This window comes from Dasypus novemcinctus, chromosome 17 (assembly GCF_030445035.2).
Source record: "Dasypus novemcinctus isolate mDasNov1 chromosome 17, mDasNov1.1.hap2, whole genome shotgun sequence".
Classification (NCBI taxonomy): Eukaryota; Metazoa; Chordata; class Mammalia; order Cingulata; family Dasypodidae; genus Dasypus; species Dasypus novemcinctus.
In genome coordinates, this window is record NC_080689.1 from 24716360 (window position 1) to 24734272 (window position 17913).

A 17913-nucleotide genomic window follows, 5' to 3' on the forward strand; every position below is an offset into this window, starting at 1 on the left:
CCTGCTCAAATCTATGATCAACTAGAGTGAAAAAAAACTTAGTCTGATCATATCACTCCATTACCTAAACCCAACGATAGCATTCCTTTGCATTCAACAAAAAAAAAACCCTTAAATGGCCTGCAAGGCACCACCTGACTTGGTATCTACGTCCCTCTCTAGCCTCGTCCCATGGGACTGAGTCCTGGCGACGGCGCTGCAAGCCCAGGGCCCTCTCTCTGCCTCTTGGACACTCACATCACCTTTTCTACCTTAACCTTTCCACACGCTCATTCTTTTGCCAAGCTCAGAGCCTCCCCACCTCCCTGCACTAACTCATCCTTCAGCTTTCTTCACAAATGCTACTTAGAAAAGCCTTGCTCCTCACTCTAAATCCAGGGTCATCATACCGTTACCTTTCCTTCAGAGCTCTCACCACGGTTTGTCAATTACAAACTTATTATTCATGTAATGGTTTTTCTTTTTCTTTAATATACTTTTAATTTATTTTTAAAAGATACATAGATCCCACAAAATGTTACATTAAAAAAAATATAGGGGATTCCCATATACCCCACTCCCTAAATGTTTCTTTAAAGCTGGCCATTCCCACAAAACCGCATGAGTGCAGAAACCATTTCTATTTGTTTCTATTCTGATTCCATTGCCTAGCACAGCACAGGCACATATTAGGTGCTTAATAAATATTTATTGATCGTATTGTTTTTATAAATTGTATTGAATATCCCCCTGATGCACCTAGACCTTCTTTGTTTAGATATTTCATTCAAACTCAAACACAAGTTTTCACGTGAAAACCTTTTCACAGGAAATTTTGTATTGAGCTGGAAAATGGAAAACAGATTTAAGTGGATCTATTCTGATTCCTGAAGAGGTACAGGGTCCAGAGCCCTGGCCCTTCAGCTTCCCTCTCATTCTTTGAGGTGGCTCACCATGCCTCTTTTTTTAAAATCCCTGCTTCTCAAGGGTATTTACTTTCAGTATTAGAAACTTCCATAGATTTCAGTGAAACCCACATAAGCTTCATATAGGATATACACTTACCACTTCCCATTTGGATTTATCTAAGCTTCATCTCTCCGAGAGAATATGATCCTTCCTTGCCCAAATGCACTAAAACAAACGGTTCAGGTGGAAATATAACTTAATCTTCCTGAAGTATCCTTAAGAAATGTATTGAATGAACAAACATATCTTTAAACAAATTCTATCTGATAGTTCCCTCTTACCTGTCGTCAATAGTATACTTGTTTGCTTCTATCTCAGAATGATTAAATGTGGGTGCCAAATTTCTAAAAATTAAGAGAAAAATGTAAAACAAATAAAACTGATATCAAATACAATTTGTTTAGTATCCATTGTATGCTATGCACTAGGCTTTTTATATTTTGAGTCAATTATTAGAATAGCAGAGTCACAAGTATTAAATGATCTTGTTCTTTATAAAACTTTATACTTATAATTTTCCTCTGACCTGTAATAATTTTTCCCCAAAATTAACATTTTAATTAAATCAAGTTAAAAATGTTCATTGTAGAAAAGTCAACAAGGGTTTTAACAAAACCAAAAGACACCTTTTATACAATATATTTATATATTCACAGCAAAGTACTTCTGAGATTTTCTTTAATATTCTTTTAGTTGCTTATTTTAGTGAAAGTATAAATAATGTATATTAGTATGGAATGTCAGTAAATCTACTCTTCATTCTTTATTCTGGGATTTGGGCTTTCTAGAACAAGATACTTTATGATTCTCATGAGTGAATATTATGAACAAATTTGAAAAAAAAGAACAAATTAAGTTTTGACTAAAAGGTAGCGAAACAAAATGGTTGGTAGACTGACTACATCATCACACATTATCTTCGAAAATAACAAATAAGCACGATCATATAAACAGGTATTGTGTGTATATGTGTGTGTGTGTGTAAACACAATTTTTAAGTTTAGTAATAGCAGTTAACTAGACCACCAACATTTGACTATTTTCTAAAAATTTGGTGACAGCAAAAGAGTGGGTGTAGCTCAGTGGTTGAGTACTTGCTTCGCATGTATAAGGTCCTGGGTTCAATCCCCAGTACCTCCTAAAATAAATAAATATATATATAGGGAAGCAGGTGTAGCTCTGTGGTTGAGTGCCTGCTTCCCATATATGAGGTCCTGGGTTCAATTCCCAATACCTCCTAAAAAATTTTTTCTTTTTTTGGTGACATATAAAAATTTAATCAAATCAGATGAGAACTTCACTCTGTATTGCGTGACCATTTTTAAAATCCATAATAGAAATTCTGAACATAACCTGAAAAAGTGAATGTATATATATGTGTGTATATATACATATATGTATATATATGAATGAATTTCTAAACTGAGAAACGAAGCCAAATCTCTCAAATATATATAGAATATAATACCACAAACTGAAAATTTCTAATAAATGTTTTATTTTAGCTAATCAGAAATACTGGCTATTGAAAAATTCTGAGGTCAAAGACCTGTCATTCAGCTTACTATAATACAAATTAGTCAAATGAACAAGACTGAAATTATTAACTTCCCACCAAAGAAATAAATTCTTCTCTTGATATTTCCTACTAATACCAAAAAGAAAACATCTTTACAATGAGCTTTCATTTTTTTAGAGAGTTAAATTTATTTAAGAAATCTCACTGGTCTTCAAAAATACTAAAAGGTATATAAATGCAATTTCCTTAAAGTTGACTTTTTCAACTAGAATTTAAGTTTACTTTGATTTTTTCCATTTAACACTTCAAGTTTCCACTCTGCAACTGTGATAACTACCTCAGATTTGTTATGTTTATATCAATCACATCTTTCAGAATATGCTACTGTGTTACCTATGTACAATAAAGTAAATGTGAGAAACTGTACTAAATTTCAAAAGTAACACAATAAAGAAAAATTCAAGAATATGTAACATAAAAAAGGTAAGGTACAACAGGGATTCCCTTTTCACCATTAGTTTGGCTAAAAGAATCCTTTTTATACTTTTAAAGCTAATGTTGTAACTTTCATTTTTTCATTTGTCAAGAAAATAAAATTGATAGGTGGCCTATCTTTAATTTTTCAATTACAAACTAAAACAATAGACTAAATTACTTTTACTAATATACACATCAAGTTATTGAAATGATGACCTCATGCAGTTCTCCCTTAAAGAAGACACTTGCAAGCACAAAGATGCAGAGGCATCTACAGCCTTCAGATGTTTACTTGGAAAAAGTCTTCAATAGCAGTTTGATATTGAGTTTCCTCATCTAGTTGAAGATTCACAAAGTCTCCATAGTCAAACTGATATCTTTGATTTAGATGACTAATGAAATCCCTAGTAATCTGGCTAGGATCTCCCCAGGGAAGAGATACACAAACGGGACATGTCACAGGAACTATCTGAAATAAGTGATTGTTGTTACAGTAATCCAGTAAATGCTGTCTGGTAAAATTTGATGCTTGACACGAGGGACACTAAAAGGTGGGATGCCCAGAAGAACTTGTATTCTCTTGTTATGTTTCTGTGTTATCAGATATGGATGTTTCACTCCTATTACTGTTCCCTATGGAATCCTGAGAGATCTGAAAGTTTGGAATGATAGAAGAAACACCACCCTCATCCTGATACTTCTTACAAAACTTGTAATGATATCTCTTAGGAGAGAATTTAATGTTTTGCACAGGACCTGCAGCTACCAGAAAACCCCCTCATGATATTTTCAAGGTCTAAGGCCCATTCAGAACAAGCTTTCTCTCTTCTAGTCACATTTCCCCAATGGAGGGGACAATTGATTCCGCTTTCTCTCATTGCAGTCAGGAAACATTATCTACAGAAATCATGCTGACAGGTCCACATAGGTGTGTTGAGCACCTCCTGACAGGGCAGTAGAAATTGCCTTCAGTGTAGCACGTGGCTGCAGCGAGGTCCTCAGCTATGGCGAGGAGGGGTAAGGCATCAAGGTGATGGTGGCCTGTAACAATTTTTACTCCTTCCCTGGCTACTTAACTTGTTCTCGGTTGGTGTGCCACTACCCTCTCCTTTTCTCCCTCCAGACTCAAAACCTCAGGAAGTACATCTCCTTACACCCTCATTCTAGTCGTTTTTCCTCTGTAATTTTTTTCTTACTGCTCATAGACCATCTACAATCAGAAGTTCAATCACCACCTGAAACTAAACATATCCAGATTGTTACCTTCCCTCTAGGCCTCAAGTTCTCAACTTCCTTCACAGTATCAGTGCCTCAGTTCTTTTCTGCACCCTGTTCAGAACAGAAGAAATCTTCAAATCCTTTCTCCTTGATCTCTTCTTTACTCTCTCACTCAATTCCTATAACTCTATTCCCTAAGCTATGTCTACTCTTTACTTATCCCTCCTCTCTGCCACAATCACCGAGGCCGGGTGCCTGATCATCTGACAGCCAGACTCTCTTTTCTCCATCCACAACACACATCAGGAACCATCTTTCTTCAGCACCTCTATCTACTATTCAGAATACACTGGTGGCTCAGAATGGCTCCTCCTGCCATCTTGCCTTCATTTCTGACTCTATTTACAACTTTGTTTTCTATTCAGCTAAAAAAAACAACATAATGTTTGGTCTTTGTTTTCCTACCCAAGATGATACACCATTCGACTCTACCTATGTGTCTGCAAAATAATGCTCTTCTCTTGAAAACAACTCTCCAAGCCCACTTCTTCTGTGGCCATTCACCACTCTAGTGAGATCCATACAGTACACTGTGGCTACAGAGCAGTGGATACATGTGTTCAAAGATCTCTCCACATATTTAAAATTATTTGTGGACCCCAAGCTTTTTTGAGTCTTCACAAAGATTTCTTCTGAAATTCTACTCAAAGAAGGGTGTACAATACTCTACAAATGCTGAAGACTTAAGAAATAAGGTTCACAGATTGAGTGAGATAAAATGACTTCAAAATGTTTGATACATAATGACACTCACCTCTTTACCTTCTTGTGATTATTTGAGAGAATGTTCTGTAACAAAAGAAAATGGAAAACGGAGTCGGGTGATTAAACCAACTATCAACTTGCTAAGGAAGATTCTTTCCTCCTCCTAACTGGTTCTGTGGCCACATTTCTTTGTCTATCAGAGTAACAGGTGCATTAATTTTTATACTCTCATCAAGAGTTACTATTACTATAGGGGATATATGGAAAAAATATACCAAGTGCATGCTATGAACCACAGTTTGTGGTAATAGTCTGACCCTGTTCTTTCATAATTTGTAAAAAGTATTCCACAACAATGTAAGGTTTTGGTCAAGGGGCAGTATATGGGAATTCTGTGCATTTTGCATGTTTTGTAAGTTCACAACCTCTCTAATTTAAAAAAATAGAGAAAAAAAGTTGATGTTAATGGACAGGAGGCTTTTTCTAATTTTTTCCTATTACAAATGATGTTGCAAAGAACATCCTTATACATGTTTTGCTGTGCACGCATGTGAGTGCTTCTCTAGTACACAGTCTTAGGAGTGGAATTGCTTGGCCGAACAGCCTGCTCAGACACCTTCAACTTTACTACATTATGCCAAAATTGTTGTACCAACTTATACTTCCACCAGCTGGATATGAGTTGTAACTGGAAGGGAGCAACACCTGGTATTTCAAGACTTAATTTTTGTCTATCTGATGGGTTTGAAATGATATCTAATTGTTGTTTTGATCTTAATTTTTCTGATTATGACTGAAGTAAGGCATCTTTTCTTACGTTTGTTGCCCAATTGGGTATCTATCTCTTCTCTGAATTGTCTGTTTATATGTTCTGCACATTTTTCTACCAAATCTGTCTTTTTTCTTATTATTGAGTTGAAGTTCTTTATAAACAGGATACTTTTGTAACACTAATCACCATAAAAAGTATGATTTTTAAATTTTGTTTTTCATTTAAGTTTAGTTCTGATTTTTTTAAAAAACAGAAGCAGAGCTATATAAGTGAATTTTAAATATTGTCAGGCTGGTGGAAGAATAAAGCAAGATCATAGGAATATATGAAAGTATGTGAGAGAGAAAGATGGGAGGAAGGTGTGGAAGGTTTGCATGTGAAGAGGGGTTAATGAAGAAGGGAGAGAAGATCAAAAGTCTGCTAAATATTATTATTCAATAGGAGTATGAGATAAAAATATTAAAATTATGTTTAGGTACTGGAAGTCCTTTTTAAATGAGGAAATGCAAGGGCAAATAAGATTAACTAGGAAGCTTAGAGACTGATATTATACCATATGAGGTGAAGAATAAACTTTTGAACCGTCTTTGCTATACTTTCCTTCTAATGTATTTTCTGAGGAGTCATTTTCAGGTGATTCAGAAGAACTAGGAGAAAAGTAAAAAACTATTAGTTTACGAATGCTATTCAGTTTTGGTTGAAAAATCAGTCATTTCTTTCTCTAAAGTCTTCATTAAACATTAAACATTTTCATAAAAGTGATTATTTCAGGCAGCAATTTGAATTTATTAAGTATCACAGAATTTGCTCACACTTACTTTGTGACTGTTTCTGAAGAAAAGACTTTGAGACCAATGGACACAGAAGTGAAAGATTCAGAGGATCGTAGGCCAACTCTCTGTAGGGAAGAGAGGCACTTGGAAGGTTTAAATGGAATTAAATTACTACTCCACAGTGGTAAGTCTCTGTGTACTACCACATTTATTTCCCCTAATTTACCAAATTTACAACTAGGAACAATTATAAGATTGATTCATTTCTTATGGAAGTTTGATTTGTATTTAAGTAACAAGCCTGAGTTACATCAGACCTTTTTTCCCTCCCTCTGAAGACCCATGGCTCATAGTTCACTGGTAAGACAGAACGGTGGAATCATTTTAGCTTATGATTGGCTGTCCCTGGCATCACGTAAACATTGTATAACCCCAAACAAACTTCAGAAGTAATTTTAAAATATAAAAATCAAGTCCAAAGGTAACACATACCATTGAGGTTTTTTCTGAATTTATCTGCTCAAATGCAAGTTTAGCAGCCAACTGTTTTGCTTCCTGTTTAGTAGAACCTGTGGCAACGTCAAAACTGTGCTGCCCAACTTTGCAGTTACAATGAAATCTAGGAGAAATGATGGAAAGTATTTATCCAAATATCAAAAATAGAGTAAGCCTAAGTAATGATATGAAAAAAATGACATTAACAAAGGCCTTAAGATAATATCAATTTAGTAGGCAGATTAATAGTCCATGTCTTATATAATTTAAACCTTCCGTAAGATGGCTGACCAATTGGCCTGAATAATCAGGATTGGCTCACTTCCCAGATTGCATTTTCCAGACAATTTCTAACTCTCTGGTGCTTCGTTGAAAGGTCTGGCACAAAGGTAAAATAATACGGGGAATGCAAAAGGAGGAGAAATATCCTCATGAATGGTGAAATGATGCTCAAACATAAAGAGCCAGTAGAGAAAGTGGACTTCACAGGAGAAGCTACAACGTGACAGTTCTACAGGCTTTTGTAGGGGTGGGCACAGCATGGATTTTGCTATCCCTTCAGAATTTTGGGGGCTACCTGCTTAAGTGCACCTAGACCTAAGGAACGCCGCACTGTGCGGATCCCCAGACTGAATCCACACATGCCTCACTCACTCTGAACTCACCCAGTTCTTCCCACTCATCACATCCCTCAGACCCTGGTGTCCTTCCTCATAATCTAGGGTCCTAAAACCCGTTCCTTCTAATACATGGTATTTGTCTGGAGAGTGATACTTTGGATCAAACCTGAAGGACAAACAGACACCTGTACTAAGGCTCCCTAATCTGACAATGGCAGCAAGAGAGTCATTCCACCCGTGTGGCAGAGCGGTTTTCATACTACCACCACGAGCTGAGGGATGGGAAGTTTGCCACATCCCTGGATCAGTGGCACCCCATATTCTCTTAAGTCTCCTGCAGACCAAACCATGCAGATATACCCCAGAAAGAAAGGAAACCCAGACTTGATCAATTATGGTGTGTGGGCTCCAAGGCCTTAGCAATTAAACATTTTAATATTTTTATTACAAAGATGTCCAACGGCTTACACCTTTCATGCAAAATGTCTAAAAAAGGACAAATATTTTCTGGAAAATCAACAGGAAATTAAGCCTGCTTTATTACTTAGAAACAAAGGAACAGAAGGAAAAGCCAAAGAACATCTTACCTTTTGGGCCCAGGCTCCCTTGATTCATATTGTTCATAATTTACAGGTAGATTTTCCTTCTGGGCAAACCTATTAATTAGGCCTATGTAATTCCCAATGGATAGTCCGTCTGAAGTATCTGTTGTCGGCAGTGATAAAGAACTAACCTCCTACAAAGAAAAAATCTTGTTTAATATAAGTGACAACAAAGATATAATTCTTTATTTTACTTGTTTTCTAATAAAATTACTAAATGAGTAATCTGAAAGACAACTTAGATTTTACCTATTACAAACCTAGAGTAAAAGTGTTAGTATATGCCTCCTCTCACCAGAAAAAAATCCACTCAGATAAATTTTAACAACAGGAAAGAAATAGCCCATTTTCCTTTTATAGTTTCATTTAAAAAACCAAAATAGTCCATTTTCTTGTTTTAGCCTGCAATTTTCTCTCCAAAGACCTATTACTTTTTTCCATTCCGTTTTCTACACTATATACTTCTGTTGGTATATCAGTTTGGCATTGTTTATGAATTCCAAAAATAGATATTGAATTATGTTTGTAAACTGGTCTGTTTCTCTGGGTATTATTAAATTATGATTAGGGCTTTGATTGGGCCACATCAGTAGGATGTTGAGTCCTGGTGAGTGGGAACTCACAGAGAAACCACATCACACAGAAAGGAGGTTGGAGATTTGAGCTGGAGCTTGGGAAGAAGGCACGCAGGAAAGAGAAGAGCAGCTAAGCCCCAAGAGAATCGAGCCCTGGGGAGAGAGACAAAGCCTAGAGAGCCTTATAATCTACATCTGACCTTGTGGAGAGAACAGACTTCAGAGGAAGGCTGAAGTCAGCAGCCATCTTGCTCCAATATGTGGCAACAGACTTTGGTGAGGGAAGTAACTTACACTTTATGGCCTAGTAACTATAAGTTTCTACCCCAAATAAAAAGCCATTATGAAAGCCAACAGATTTCTTATATTTTGTATCAGTATTCCTGTGGCTGACAAATACAGTTGGTTTAGTGTATTCTTTCTAAATCTCAAACAGAGTAAGAGAGATTAAAATAAAGCTACACCCTGGATCACAACTTAAGGAAAAAGCTGAATATCACAGCATCATACCTGGTGTTATGATATGTGTGTGACTGTTTTTTATCTAACAAAATCTGTTTGAAATGTGTCTATTTTTATTAATGCTATCAAAGAACTAGCTTTTGGTTTTATTAGTTTTCTTGTTTTCTTTTACATTCATTTCTGGTCTTTTTTTTTTTTTTTTTTTAAAGATTTATTTTTATTTATTTAATTCCCCTCCCCTCCCCCGGTTGTCTGTTTTCTGTGTCTTTTTGCTGCGTCTTGTTTCTTTGTCCACTTCTGTTGTCGTCAGCGGCATGGGGAGTGTGGGCAGCGCCATTCCTCGGCAGGCTACTCCCTCCTTCGCGTTGGGCGGCTCTCCTTATGGGTGCACTCTTTGCGCGTGGGGCTCCCCTACGCGGGGGACACCCCTGTGTAGCACGGCACTCCTTGCGCGCATCAGCACTGCGCATGGGCCAGCTCCACACAGGTCAAGGAGGCCCGGGGCTTGAACCGCGGACCTCCCATGTGGTAGACGGACGCCCTAACCACTGGGCCAAAGTCCGTTTCCCTCATTTCTGGTCTTATGTTTATTATTTTCTTTCTTATTCATTTTGGGGGAAGAAGAGACTATGATTCTTTTCCTAACTCCTTGGCCCATTACGTATAAGTTATTAATAACGTATAAGTTTGTGATTTTGCTTGATTTTTTTTTTTAATGCTGGTTAAAAGGACTCTATCTTCAAGTAAGATTATTTTCAGGACAGTATCTTGAAAGCTAGATTTTCTCAAAATTTTCAATGTCTGAAAATGATCCTCTACTGTCCCAGGTAAATGACTTCATGCCTCATTTTCTAGCCATCATTCTGTCTCCTAGTTTTCAGTGTTGCTGTGGCCCACCTAAAATTCTTTTTCATTTTTACATTTCATATAATTTCCTTTTCCTGCCTAGATGCTTCTTGGATTCCTTCTTCATCCCTGGATCTTAGTACTTTCACAAAGATCAATTTTGTTCTTGGTGAGTCTGTATTTTCCCAAACCTGATGAGTCATTTTAATCTATAGTCAGCACTTTCTTCATTTCAGAAAAAGTTTTCTGCTGAAATGTCCTGAAGTATTTTTTTTCTGTACTATTTACTGTTCTCTTCTTCAGAAATACATGTATAGATCTTTCTTCTTACATGCACTTTCATCCCTTCATTTTTTCCCACTCTGCTCCCTCAATTAGGGGGAGGGGGCTCCTGCCAAAACCTGTCAGCTCATTTCTCACTGTTTCCTTTCCATATTTGTTAGCTGGCACTCTAAACAGGCATTACCCAGCTTTGCCCACTATTTCCTAGGTATTCCTCTTACTTGGAGTTCTACAGATGGAGACAGGGAAAAAATTGAACTAAATTCCTGAACATAAATGAACCTGCAAATGGCTGTCCTTTGGGTATTTTCCCATAAGAGAAAAAGAAATACATATATATATATATGCGCAAGTTCTCTTTTACTGGAAAAGAAAACAGTAATTGCTCACCTTGTTTTCTTTATTTTCTTTATTAAGTATATCAAAAGCTACTTTGGCTGCAGCATTTTTTGCTTCCTTCTTTGATCTACCTTCTGCTGCTGGAAATTCTTGCTCCTCTATTATAACTTGGAATGTAAACCTGATTACAAAGAAAATATTCACAAAATATTACAGCACTGATGCATTACATAAGGACATGCTCTCTAAGCACTATTGCCTCCTGTGACTAACTTTGAAGCTTTGAACCTATGTTCAATACAGAATTTAAGCACTCACACCCAAACAGCAAAACTGCATATCTTCTTGAAGCATAGAAAGGCTTATGAAGTCTTTTTCTCTGGAGTCCTCTGGAGTTACCACTGTATGCCCAGGGATTCTCACAGAACTCTTTGGTAATTTCACTACAGGGCTGAAGTATTGACTTTAAAATTGTGCCAGAACTGTCTTTCCCCCAGGTTGCATTTTATAGCACCACACCCTTTTTTATAGCACCTTACCTTGACTCATGTGGCAGTCCTGTCTTAGGCAATTCACGATAACTAAGTTTTACATTATGTTTCTGATGATATTTATTAAGTTCTTCTATGAAGAAACCTGGTGAAAGAGCATTGGCCATTTCTACTTCCAACAACCTACAACAGAAGAGGTGTTTGAGAGAAGTGACACTCACAGAACATATTTAATCTGATTTTCCCAGTCCAGTTTAGTAGACACAACAAGGTGGGGAGACTCTTCCTTAGATGGCTCAGCTCAGCCCTACATAAATTCAAGGAAAACAATCTTACAAAAACTTTGTTTCTCTCCTGTGGACTGCAAAACCAAGTTAATTTCTCCACAATCTCCTACTTTCAAAATTCAACAGGCAAAGAAGAAAGGGGCCCCTTCTTTGAGCTCTACTCTCTGCTTCAACTGAGCATCAAGTGCAAGCCCATCCATCTACTTGTGTGAGAAGGTCAAAAGCTTAAGAATAAGAAGAAAAGGCTTTAAAGTCCATACAATAAGGGAAATTTAGACAATCACGAAGGATTTAGCTGTATGGAAATAGATTCCCCTTGAAATCCCAAACAGCCCCGCTTGAAATGTGCAGAAGTAAATTTTAGGATAATTCACCCAGGAGATTAGTAGAGACTTATGTATATGGGTTCAACTGGACCAAGACTGTAGCAAGGATTTAAATTATAAACAAAATTTAAAAGGATCTAGAGAACTATAGGATATGGAAAAGCAGATGACTGGCATGCACCAGCCCAGGACTCTCAGACTCTTCTCTAAGCGAGCTCAGTAGGAAATGAGCCTGGATGTTATACTCCCCTCCCGGAACAGGCTGCCTTGGGACTAGGGCCTGCTTTGCTGGTGCCATGAACTGGAGGCTTCCATCTCCAAACACCTGCCCACTAGGACTGAAAACAGTTCTTTTCTCGTTTCTGCATTTCTTTTCCCCTCCCCCTGCAAGTATCTGCTGTAGTTCAATGCTGACTCAGTTTAACCCACCCTGGACTCCCCTAAGAACCCTTATTCCTGCAGGATGGCCTTTGGAGAGGATTAGTATGAGAGTGACCCCAGCCAGTGCTCCTTGGCCGGAGAATGCTTCTGCCCACAGGGGCACAGTTTCGTCCTTTACGCATGACACAGAAAGGTCCGATGTTGGCCCCACTCACTTACTCATCTCTTAGCAACTTCTCTTCACAGACAATTTCTGCATGAAGCAGCTAAGCTGCTTTATTAACCACATTTGAGTTCCTGTGACCCCAGCCAAACTGATTTCAACCCAAAGTGATTTATCAAATGGGAGTAGAGGGGGAAAGACATGACATTTACTCTTTAATCTCCCCAAATTCATCCTTAGACCCCTTCTTACTTTTGGGGCTCTGCCTTCTATTCTTGTCTTCAAAAACTTAAGGATTAAGATTCCTAAACTACCTGAAGATGGCCCCCGGAGTATTAACTTGCCTCTACTTGCTTTACACATATGCAGACAATGAAATCTCTCAAAACAGAGTGAAAGAAAGGCTCCTGGAAATGTGTGCTTCATATGCCTTCCCCAGAGGCCTGCTTCTCCTCTGTATTCCCTGCCTCCATCAAAGACTTCAGCTCAACCCAGAAGAAACCTATGCATCCTCTGCTTCTCTCCAGCCTTTCCACAACACAACAGGTCAATTCCACCTCTAAATTTCTTTTTAAAACACCCCCTATTCTTTCTGCCACCTTTGTCAAGAGCCACATCAGCCCCCACTAGCCTTCCCTAAGGTTTCCATGTCAGCATGCTGTGAACCCATCGCCAACCCCACACAACAATCTGGTAAACTCACTCTCACACCTTCCTGGACGACTTTCAAACCTCCATGCTTCTCCCACCTTCCATCTACCACCAACTAATAACCTGGTTTCCTACCTCACAGTTAAAATAGATGCCTCAGTTTCCCCCCAACTAATTACAATCTGCCACACAAGGGCAAGGTGACTGCATTGTAAATGGTATAACCTGGAGTCAGGATGCAAAATGTACCAGCATCTGCTCACACCCTCTCCTTGTTCACTCCTGTTAGAGTACTCGTGTTCCCTCTCTGTCTTTCCATCTGGACTCTGAATCCCATCCTGTAGTGGCCTGAAGCTGCATGTCCCAAAGAAACATGTTTCTTAAATTTAATACATCCCTGATGGTGTAGACCCACTGTGAATAAGACCTCTTCAAGATGTTAGGTGTGGCCCAAATGAATCAGGTTGGAGTTTAATCTGGATTACTGGAGTCCTTTGAAAGTCAGACCAAAAAAAAAACACACACACAAAGTCAGAGGGAGTAGCCAGAAACTTAAATTCAACAGAACCTGGAAGAAAAAGAAGCCAGGAGAAGCTGTCATGTGCATTGCCATGCAATAGAAAAACCTAGGACCAAAGATCACCCAGCAGCCAACCCCAAAATGCCACAGTCTTCTGAGAAAGCATCACCTTTATGACAACTTGACTTTGGACTTCTCCTGGCTTCAATGTCATAGGCCAATTAATTCCTATTGTTTAAGCCAATCCATTGCATGGTATTCGATTTGGCATCAAGGAAACTCAAACACATCCCTTCCCACCTACTGACACTTACTATGGCCTTCCCATCAGCATAAACACCCTCAAGTCTCTCTCACCTTAAAAACAAAATAAACTAAATGACAATAATAATAAAAAGTAACCTCTCTTGAACTCACTTCCCCCAGCATCTACACTCCTCTTTCTCTCTCCACTTACAACTTAACTCCGTAAGATTCTTATTGCTTGCATTTCCTCAGTTCTCACTCACTCCTCAAACCCTCCAACTGGCCTTTTTTTTTTAAGATTTATTTTATTTCTCTCCCCTTCTCTCCACTCCCCTCACCACCATTGTTCGCTCTCTGTGTCCATTCACTGTGTGTTCTTCTGCATCTGCTTGCATTCTCAGGCAGCACCAGGAAACTGTCTCTTTTTTGTTGTGTCATCTTGCTGCATCAGCTCTCCATGTGTGCAGCGCCACTCCTGGGTGGGGTGCACTTTTTTCACACTGGGTGGCTCTCCTTGTGGGGTGCACTCCTTGCATGTGGGGCACTCCTATGTGGGGGGGAGCCCCTGCATGGCACAGTATTCCTTGTGTGTGGCGGCACTGTGCATGGGCCAGCTCACCACATGGGTCAGGAGGCCCTGGGGATCAAACCCTGGACCCTCCATATGGTAGGCAGATGCTCTACCAGTTGAGCCACGTCCACTTCCCCCAACTGGCTTTCATCCTGTCACTTCATCTAAACAGTTCCCGATAAGCGCTCTGATGACTTTCATGTCTGTATTTCCAGCACACCTCTAGTAGGAGTCACTTTCTCAGGAGGAATAGACTCTATTGATTTCTTACGCCATTTTGTAAAACTCTTGGATTTTCTTCTTCCATGACCACTCTTTCTAACACTCCTTAGTCTTCTTAGGCCCTTAATGCTGAAGTTCCTTAAGGCTTGGTTCAAGATCCTAATCACTTTACTGTAAACTCTCTTCTAAAAGTGATTTATTTCCTTACCAAGATTTCAATTATTATCTAGTTGTCATTAACTCTAAATTTTTTACATCCACATGAACCTCTCAGTTTCAGATTCTCGTATCCAACAACTCCACTGGACATTTTGAACAAACTTTAAACTCAAAATATGCAAAACTGCATTTATGAGCTTCTCCCAAGCTGGTCTTGAGTTTCCTTTCTCAGGAAATGACCCACATTCATCCATGTGTGAGAGCCAGAAATCTGGGAGTCATCCTTGACACAGCCTCTCCCTATCTCCTAATCCATAACCAAGTCCTGTCACTTCAGTATCTTTCTATTCAATGATGTCTACTAAAATCATCTTGGACCAAGCAATTATCATCTACTCCAGGACTGCTGCAAAACCTCAAAACTGGCTTACAATCAAATAAGATGGAAGGCATAAAACACTTCCGTGTGCCATTTCCCAAAAGAATATTTGAATAATTAGCAAAAACTGGCTGGAGTTATTTGCTTCAACACTTTGAAAAATATTACGAGTTGTAGTAACTGGGCAAATGCCAAATCAAGAAAACAAAACTTTTGAAAATGATTTGTAGATCCCTGGCCATATTCCAGCAAGCAGAGTAACCCCTAACACATACTGGGGTGCCTGTATGTCAGCACCAATTTATCAGGTGGCAGCTTGAAAGACTGAACCAGGAAACTCACCTATGCTTACCCTCCCAAAATTTGACTTGTAGCTTGTAGACAGCTGAAGCAGTGTAAGTAACAACTAAGTCATGGGAGCAGATATAGCTCAGTAGTCTTGAGTGCCTGCTTCCCACATAAAAGGTTTTAGGTTCAAGTCTTGGTTCCTCCTAAGATAAATAGATAGATAAAGTAAGTAAGTAAGTAAGTAAAAAAAAACTAAGTCAAAGTGGCCTGGGCAAAGGATTACCTTCTTTAAGTCATACATAGAGTACCTGGCAGGGGAAGAAAGTGAATTTCATAGGGAGTAGAAGAGGCATTTGATTGGACCCCTATCTCACACTTTATAGAAAAATTAACTCAAAATGGATCAAAAAACTAAATATAAAAGTAAGAACCATAAAGCTTCTATAAGAAAATGTAGGAAAACATCATCAAGACCTGGTGGCAGGTGGTGGATTCTTAAAGGAGACAAGAGGAGGACTGAGATGGACTACTGATACTTAAAGTGTGTATAAGTTTTAATTAAATTTACTGTAAAAGTGTGGAAATGTATAGAGTTGATGGTAACACATCATAGTGAATAGCAGCTGGCTTAGAAATGGGAATGTGGCTGAAAAATATAGTCTAAGGATGTAAATGTCAATTGAAAGAAAGCTAGGGAATAATCTAGGTTCTGGATGAGAACTATGGTTGATGGTACAGATGTGAGCACAGATGTGAGCTAGAGCAAATGTACACTACTACTGCTCTTTCCTCACAAGCTGCTCCTGTGATTGCTCCTCTTCATAATCCTTTTTTCTAAATTTTGAAGTGCCCCAGGACCCAGTCCTTGGAGCTCTCTAATTAAACTTATTCCCTCGGTGATTACCTCCAGGCTTCTTGCTTTAAATTGCACCTTTACAATGAGAACACTCAAATATATTTCTCCACCAACTCTCTCCTAACTCAGTCTAACCCATTCCTTCCTGAAATGATCTTGAGCTTACCCCTTCTACTGCTTTTGCAGTACCACTCCTGGGCAGGCTGTGCTTTTCTCGCATGGAGCAGCTCAATGCAGGGTGCACTCCTTATGTGTGGGGCTCCCCTACGCAGGGGATACCCCTGCGTGGCACAGCACTCCTTGCGTGGCAGTGTTGTGCATGGGCCAGCTAACCACACAGGCCACGAGGCTCTGGGTTTGAACCCTGGACCTCCCATGTGGTAGGCAGACACTCTGTCAATTAAGCCTTATCTGCTTCCCCCTGTCTTCTTTTTAAAAGATTTATTTTTTATTTATTTCTCTTCCCTTCCCCCCCCCAGTTGTCTGCTCTCTGTGTCCATTCACTGTGTGTTCTTCTGTGTCCACTTGTATTCTTGTCAGCCCACCGGGAATTTGTCTCTTTTTGTTACGTCACTTGCTACGTCACCTCTCCGTGTGTGCGACGCCACTCCTGGGCAGGCTGTACCTTCCTCACGCTGGGCGGCTCTCCTTACGGGGCACACTCCTTGTGCGTGGGGCTCCCCTATGCAGGGGACACCCCTGCGTGGCACGGCCCTCCCTGCGCACATCAGCACTGCCTGTGGGCCAGCTCATCACGTGGGTCAGAAGGCCCTGGGTTTGAACTCTGACTTCCCATATGGTAGGCAGACGCCCTATCTATTGAGCCAAATCCACTTCCCCCTGACTGCTTTTTAAACTACACAGTGAGCTCTTTGGGGGACAAGTTCTATGTTTAACATCTCAGTATCACCAACACCCAGCATAGTTCCTGGTAAATATAAATGTCAAACATTTGGATGGAAAATAGGTGAATAAGCGAATGATTCATTAAAATTAAATATTCCACTTGAAACTCTGTCTTCGTCTGGTATTTCCTTTGCATCCTTTCTTTATTCATTCATTAACTGCTTATTGGATGTCTACTCCACTGACATTGGGTATACTGAGGTAAACAAGACAGATCAAGTCCCTACTTCATTCCACTGAGGGAAGAAAGAAAATGAGTGGATAAGATGACAATAAGATGGTTGAAAGTGCTATGATGAAACCCAACAGGGCAACGGGATAACGGAATAGAGGGTGAGTTGGCCAGCAGAGTCAGGGATGTGAGGGAGGTAGTTTCAGATACTGTAGTCAGGGAATACCCTTCTTAGGAGGCAATGTTTAAAGCAAGCCTGAATGATGAAAAAGTCCATCCTGCCAAAACAAGGAGAAGGAATACTCCAGGCAGAGGAACCCTTGAAGCAGGAACAAGCACAGTCTTTGGAAGGATGGCAAAAAGACTGGTGGAACTGAGGCACTGGGAAGGAGTGGGAGAGAGTAAGAAATGAGTCAGGACTGTGGATGTTATGCTAATTGCTATAGGATGCTACCGGAGGGCTCTTAGCAAAGGCATGATCCAATTTAGGTTTAAGACTTCTATTCTGATGCACTGTGGAAATCAGAATTTGGCAGGTATGGCAGTTTGAGATTATTTATGAACTCCCAAAAAGATAAGGATTATGTTTGTAAACTGGTCTG

At 39.3% G+C, this 17913-nt stretch overlaps 1 protein-coding gene and 1 pseudogene across 3 annotated transcripts in view; both read right to left on the minus strand.

The window, feature by feature from the left end:
- The window catches only part of EIF2AK2 (eukaryotic translation initiation factor 2 alpha kinase 2), a 54459-nt gene that overhangs the window by 21880 nt on the left and 14666 nt on the right, over positions 1-17913 (minus strand). For 2 of the 3 annotated variants that reach the window (XM_058278393.2, XM_058278395.1), the window contains exons 2-9: positions 11233-11367; positions 10745-10874; positions 8175-8323; positions 6965-7091; positions 6518-6597; positions 6253-6346; positions 4977-5011; positions 1230-1292 (exon numbers count right to left, since the gene is read on the minus strand). In XM_058278393.2, the coding sequence (XP_058134376.1) occupies positions 1230-1292; positions 4977-5011; positions 6253-6346; positions 6518-6597; positions 6965-7091; positions 8175-8323; positions 10745-10874; positions 11233-11367 (813 nt within the window). Of the gene's footprint in view, positions 1-1229; positions 1293-4976; positions 5012-6252; positions 6347-6517; positions 6598-6964; positions 7092-8174; positions 8324-10744; positions 10875-11232; positions 11368-15431; positions 15581-17913 lie in introns of all 3 variants that reach the window. The other variant, XM_058278394.2, reaches the window with a different exon arrangement.
- Positions 3225-4452, minus strand: LOC139436787 (E3 ubiquitin-protein ligase RNF138 pseudogene; annotated as a pseudogene).